This window comes from Malurus melanocephalus, unplaced genomic scaffold (genome assembly GCF_030028575.1).
Source record: "Malurus melanocephalus ecotype Western Australia unplaced genomic scaffold, MMel_1.1 scaffold_672, whole genome shotgun sequence".
NCBI classification, from domain to species: Eukaryota; Metazoa; Chordata; class Aves; order Passeriformes; family Maluridae; genus Malurus; species Malurus melanocephalus.
In genome coordinates this window covers 144465-150953 of record NW_026623904.1, presented here as the reverse complement: position 1 = coordinate 150953, position 6489 = coordinate 144465, and the positions used below count along the sequence as shown (strand labels likewise).

The 6489-nt window shown below is 45.5% G+C and overlaps 1 protein-coding gene across 1 annotated transcript in view; it reads right to left on the bottom strand.

Annotated features, from left to right (window-relative positions):
- The window catches only part of LOC130584171 (ATP-binding cassette sub-family A member 9-like), a 26165-nt gene extending 20563 nt beyond the window's left edge, over nt 1-5602 (bottom strand). Inside the window, exons 1-5 of the mRNA XM_057383989.1 lie at nt 5240-5602; nt 2278-2390; nt 889-1099; nt 582-740; nt 1-60 (exon numbers count right to left, since the gene is read on the bottom strand). The exon at nt 1-60 is cut by the window's left edge and continues 24 nt beyond it. Coding sequence (XP_057239972.1) covers nt 1-60; nt 582-740; nt 889-1099; nt 2278-2390; nt 5240-5258 — 562 coding nt within the window. The 5' untranslated portion in view covers nt 5259-5602. The remainder of the gene's footprint in view (nt 61-581; nt 741-888; nt 1100-2277; nt 2391-5239) is intronic.
- Nucleotides 5603-6489: the final 887 nt, after the last annotated feature.

Sequence of the window (6489 nt, the reverse complement as noted above, 5' to 3'; positions counted from 1 at the left end):
ACCCCCCGTACCAGTACAGAGGAATTTTGCAGTCACTGGAGGAAAAATCCCAGCAGGAGTCTGTTGGGAAAAATAGAATCATTAATAAATATTATTTATCTATTATCTATAAATATATCTATAAATATATAATATATGTATATAATGTAATACAATATAATATTATGTAATGTAATATAACATATTAYATTATATCATATCATATGTCGTATAATATATTAATAATTTCATCAATACTAATCAATACATTTCCACATAGATGTRTCTATAAATACATGTGCATGAAAATGTGTTTTAGCAAAGCATAAGGAAAACATGATTTTGTTTCAAACCCTTCTGTGGTTCTCTGATTCTCTGACTGTGGATTTCATTAATATTATTTATATCCTTAAAACTTTTTTCTCTGTTTTTTTTTTTCCTTTTACAAAAACAAATGCTCCGATTTCAACTCGTGTGTTTCTTGAGCCATTTGGCAYGTGCAGCCTCCATCCCTTAAGGGTGGCACAGCAGCACAGAAATCCAGCTTTTTTAATCAATTTTTAACTTAAAACCAAATTCTGGGGTTTCATTTCTTTTGTTACCGATGTGTTCAAAGGCATCATCTGGAAACGCCGTTCTGCTCATTTGAAATCTGAGAGTGTAGGAGAAGTCATCCTTAAARACAACACCGATGGCTTCCTCCTCCAAAAGCCCTTTTTCTTCCATTTTCGCCTCGTTTTCCATCTCTTCTATGATTATACCTGCCATAGGAATAAATAAATAATATTYTTTAAAAAATAAAAATAATGAAACCATCGGGATTAGTCAGGCAACAACATCAAAAGGGGCATCACCACAAATTCCCTCAGAAATCGGGGCCAGCTGGAACGTGGATTTAGGAGAATTTACCCCTCAGTGCTGAGTTTGAAGCCACTTTTCCCATTATCCTCCTGGTGGTGTTGGTTCCYGGTGTGAACATGAGGGTCACCCCCGTGGCGTTGAATGCGGGGTCGTCCAACCGCCCCAGGAATTTGTAGGGGAATTCTCGTGCCCAGGAGTACATGATCATAGTGGCTGTGTCCTTCAGGACGAGCAGGAACACCGCAGAGGCGAGCCATTCCTGGGTGGAGAGAAGGGAATGCAGGGTTAGGGTTAGGGTTATTAGGTTTATTAGGGTTAGGGTTATTAGGGTTAGGGATCCTGGCTGCATCGTGCAGGATGAAGAGGAACACCACGGACAAAAACCATTCCTGGATGAAGAGAAGGGAATAGCAGGGGTCAGGGTTATTAGGTTTATTGGGGTTAGGGTTATTAGGGTTAGGGATCCTGGCTGCATCCCACAGGATGAAGAAGAAAACCATGGACACAAACTTTTACTGGATGAAGAGAAAGGAATGCAGGGGTCAGGGTTAGGGTTATCAGGTTTATTAGGGTTAGGGTTTTTAGGGTTATTAGGGTTAGAGTTTTTCAGGTTATTAGGGTTAGGGATCCTGGCTGCATCTTGCAGGATGAAGAACACCAGGGACACAAACCAATCCTGCATGGAGAGATGGGAATACAGGACTGAGGATTAGGATTATTAGGGTTATTAGGGTTAGGATTTGGGTTATTAGGATTATTAGGGTTAGGGATTCTGGCTGCATCTCGCAGGATGACGAGGAACACCACGGATGCAAAACCATTCATGGATGAAGATAAGGGATCTCAGGGGTGAGAAGCAGCCCAGGGAATTTCTGGAGTGGGGAAAGTTCCTCCAGGGCCCTCCTAATCCACCCCCAACCCCTCTGCCCAGTCCCATTTTTCTTCTTCTATTCCTTTTCTCATTTCTTCTTTCTCCYTTTCCCAGCTCCCTGATCTCCCTGTGTACTGTTCTCCCAATTTTCTGAGGGTTTTTTATTCACCAATCCACCTTCTCTCCACTCTTTGAGGTTTGCACCCCCCGTTTTCCCCRTGCACGAGGCAGAGCTGCTCCACAGGTGTGGTGGTTGGAAAAGCCACGGAATRTTCTGGATGGAAAACATGTTTTGTTTTCCCGGAGCCAGCGAGGGCTGTGGATAATCTGACACCATGAATTGGACATTGTGTTCCTCGGCTCAGGGCAGGATGGGATCAACAGCCCAAAGCAGCCAGCAGCTTTGGCACAGGGACATTTTTAGTGTCACAGGAAGAAGGAACTGCTGGCATTTCCCAGGGAGCCCCAGCTGAGCCTTCTCACATCCCCTGAGCACAAAAACAACTCCACGTGAAAACCCTTGGTAGTGAAAATCCCGATTTCCCTTCGGARGGACCGACACTTGCCTGAAAACTTTTCGACTTCATCCTCCACACCAGAAGAAAGTTTTTCCACAGGAGAGCACAGGTTTGCTGAAATATTTGTGAGGCTTTTTTGGATACCCCCTGCATTTTTCCAGCTGAGAAAGAAAATTATATCATTTAGAATAAAGCAGTTCTCTGGGAATTCATATATTTACCTGGGCAAAAATCACTGCAGAGGGAGCCAAGAACATCCCAAAGGGGGAGAAATTGTCTCCTTAATTTTGGACAGCTAAGAATGAAAGGAAATTATCCAAGATCATGCAAAGGAACAGAGAGATGGGATGGACTCAGCTGCCTCTTCCCTGTGCAGATTTACTCATCCAAATTCATCCTTCTTCATCCAAATTCATCCTTCTTCACTCAGATTCATCCTTCATCCAGATTTCTTCTTCGTCATCCAAATTCATCCTCCTTCATTCAGATTCCTCCTTCCTCATCCCAAAGAATCTTTTTGGAATCAGACAACTTCTTCTTTTCCACGTTCCACTGCAGAAAGCGAATTCATGTCGTGCCTCAGCCTCGTGGTGTGTTGGCAAACCATCCCTCACGTGCTCTGGGTTCTGGAGCAGACCCTGAATCACGTTACAAACGCTGGTGAGAGGCTAAAAATACCCAAAAAGGAGGCTGCCACTGCCTGCCCTCACCAGTTTGTTCTGTTTTCTCCCAAATTTTAAGGAACTTGAGTGCAGCTAGAGCAGGGCAGCATCAGAACACCCACGTGCTCCTTAACATCCTCCTAAATCCCAAGCAGGGAGCATTTCTTGGGGATATTTTCACTGGGAATATTTATTTTCACGCTCAGAGCGATGAGTTTCATTCACCCCCTTCCCCAGGAGGGCAGGGGAGGGAACCTCCCAGCTTGTTTTGATGTTTTAATCCCTTCAAATGGCCAAAACCCAAAATCAGAGCAGCTCCAGACACGCAGGGCTCCGTTCCCCTTGGACATCCCTTCCTGATTTCACAGATGGGCAGCTGGAGTTCATAAAGGATTCCACAACTCTGCTCCCTTTAATTCTTCCCAAAAAAAAGAGCAAGAAATGAATATTTCTGTTCTGTGGTGGCAGGGGATTTGGGATGCACTTTTTGGAGCAATAATCTCCCTGCCCTGCTCTCCCTGCCCGCAGCTTCCTCCCACTGAGGCTTGGAGGGAAATAGGAAAGGATTTCTAGGAAGTGTCACTTTTAATTTTTTTGGCCCAGGTTTGGATTTTGAAAGCAGCAGCTCAGGATGTTTGGGCAGTAAACAAAGCAGGGTGGCATTTGGATAACACAGAAAACAGGATGGTTTTGTGAAAACTGCRCTGAACCTCCACAGTCACAACAAAAACTTCATTTCAGAGCAAATCTGAAACCTTTTAGAAAATTTTGATGAMGTTTCTGCCAGTTTTGATGTCAGCAAATCACAGCAAACACCACAGAGAGCCAAATATGAAGTCAGGAACTCAAACAAGTGATGCTGTCCACAAATGCTACAGAATTAAACTTTCAATCAGATACCTAAAAAATATTAGCCATTATTGACGTTCAATTAGGCATCTAATTAACCTATTAGATAATTATCAAAAAGGTAAAAAAAATATAAGCGAAAGAGAACCCTCTGCAAGGCCTGAGGCTGAAAACTTCACATTCAGAAGGCAAAACAAACATGTCAGAAGTTGATCTGGAGGCGACGATGTTTGGGAGTTAATCCAGTTAAGAGCATCTCTCGTAAATCTGGAGGCTCATAAAACCCATCCAGACTTCCTGCTCTCCAGGAACACGCTGCCAAGGTGTTGCAATAACATTTCCTGGATCCTCTGTGCAGCTCTGCTCTACCAGAARTTGTCCCAGGAAGGCAAATCCTATAGAATCCCTTTATTTACCACCTCGGGAATTCCTATATGGCACCTGTTCGGATTGTTTTCCTCTCTAAAATTAACTTCTTGGGGTCTGTGTRAAGATGTCCYTGCTCATTGCAGSAKAGGTGGACTAAATGACTTTTTAGGGTCCCYTCMAMCCMAARKWTTTGAGGAGTTTATGATTTTAATTCCTAAAATTGAGCTGATCTTGGGGAGCTGCAGCAGGAGCATCTCAATACTGGGTCCAAAGGGAGAAATCCACGCTGCATCTCASACTTCCCAGAGCATCCACTGGATTTTCAAGAGCCAAGGATTAATCCCTGCACATGGGGAGGGCAGAGGAGCTCTTCCCATCCCCTGCTGTTTGCCAGTTCTTGCAGTTTTTTGTGTTTGCATCTGATAAATCCCGGRGAGATTTGCACTGGCTCCACTCGGACGCACAAACTTTGAAGCAGGCTGTTTTTTCCTCCTCTCAGCTCGAAAAAAAACAACTCTAAGGCTGCCTTTAATCAAAGCTCAGCACTTTAGCTCGTAGAGAGAAGTGAAATTTGGGGGTTTTGCATTTTTTAGATGCGAGGCAGGAGGAGAGYGGAGGGAGAGATCCTCACCCCGTGTTCAACCTGCAGCTCTTCAACAAACTCTGCAGGGAGAACCAAAACCCACACATTGCTGGACAGAGATTCCCTTAAAACAAGAACTTTTCTTGGGAATGTAAACAGACTCAGACACATGAAACTCTCCGCAGAAAAACACAACCTCGGAACAAACACAGAGCGAAGGCGTTTCCCGAGTTTTGGGTGCAGCAGCTGCTCAAAACAACCCCACAGATCAACCCAACCATCTCACCTGGGAATTCTGACCCAAACTGGGGGGATTTACCCCCAAAGGAACATTTTTGCTCTTTTTCCCTTTAACTATTTTAACGTGAACTTTTAGACTCCACCGGAGAACAGATGGAAGATGGAAATTTCATGCATTCAGCAAAATAATGCATTAAAATAATTAGGGAAAAAAAAAAAATCATCAAACTCAACCCCCTGCATGAAGAGAGTTTTCCCATCTCCGTTTCCAAACAGATTTAAGCAGGAGCAGTGTGTCACTCCTTACCTGCTGCCGTGTTTTCCATCGGGACCGTGTTTCCTGCAGCTCGGGGCTGTCGGGGCTCCCGGTCCCTTTTGATCCCGGCTCAGCTGAGCCCAGCCYAGCCCAGCCCAGCCCGGTGGCCCATTCCGGTGGCCATGCCCCTCTCCAGCCTGACGTCACCACCGGGCAAACCCTCCCCAAATTTCGGCAGCGATGACCCAAAGCTGGAGCGGCACCTCCGACGGGGCTGGCGCCGAGCCCGGGGGTGTTCGCACGGTTTGGAGGAATTGATTCAACCCTGCAGATGTTCCCCAAAGCTTTGAGGAGTTGGGGTGGCCCGGGATGGGGACAATCTTCACTCCTGAGAGGTGACAAAGCCACTTTGTCCCTGCCCCAGCTCGTCCAAAGGGAAAACTCTGCTGCCCGGTGCCCATCGTGCCCAGAGCCCGACTCAGCAAATTCTCCTTCCTCCACCGAGGCACATCCTCCATCCCTGCGGGATTTTACTTCTTCTTCCTCCTTTCCCCTTTGTTTTCAGCGTGTTTTGTTATTTTWATTTTTTTTYYCCAATTTCCACTCCTTTTAAATCGSTTTTCCAGCAGCAGCTGCCGCACAGCTGGAATCGGGACGGAGCTTTTGGAAAACAAAAACATCCTCCCGGTGCATCTGCCCTCGGAAAACAGCGAGGTGAGCAAATCAGACGAGCTGGAAAGGCACGGGATAATTCAAGGATTTCAATAAATTTTGAGTGTCCCGGAGCTTGCCCAGYTTGAGGATGGCGATTCTGGTTTGCAGAACTGCCTGGAACCGCTGCTGCAGCTGCTGATTTACTCATTTTCGAGACATGAGCTCCCTGAGGAGAGGAGTAAAAACATTTTCCGGCATCCCTTGGAGTTGGGCAACGGGGGAGCAGCGGGGAAGGCGGCTCGGGACTGTAGAAAGCCCGTCTGAGATGGATTTTAGTAAAAAAATTCACATTTTTGATCACAACCTGTGCTTCAGTGTCAGCCCCAGCCCTGTCCCGATTGCAGAAAGCCCATCTGAGATGGATTTTGCTAAAAAAAAAAATCGCATTTCTGACCACAACCTGTGCATCAGTGTGGGACTCAGCCCTGCTCTGACTGCAGAAAGCCAATCTGAGATGGATTTTACTAAAAAAAAAAAAATCACATTTCTGACCACAACCTGTGCCTCAGTGTCAGCCCCAGCCCTGTCCCAACTGCAGAAAACCCATCTAAGATAGATTTCACTGAAATAATTCACATTTCTGACCA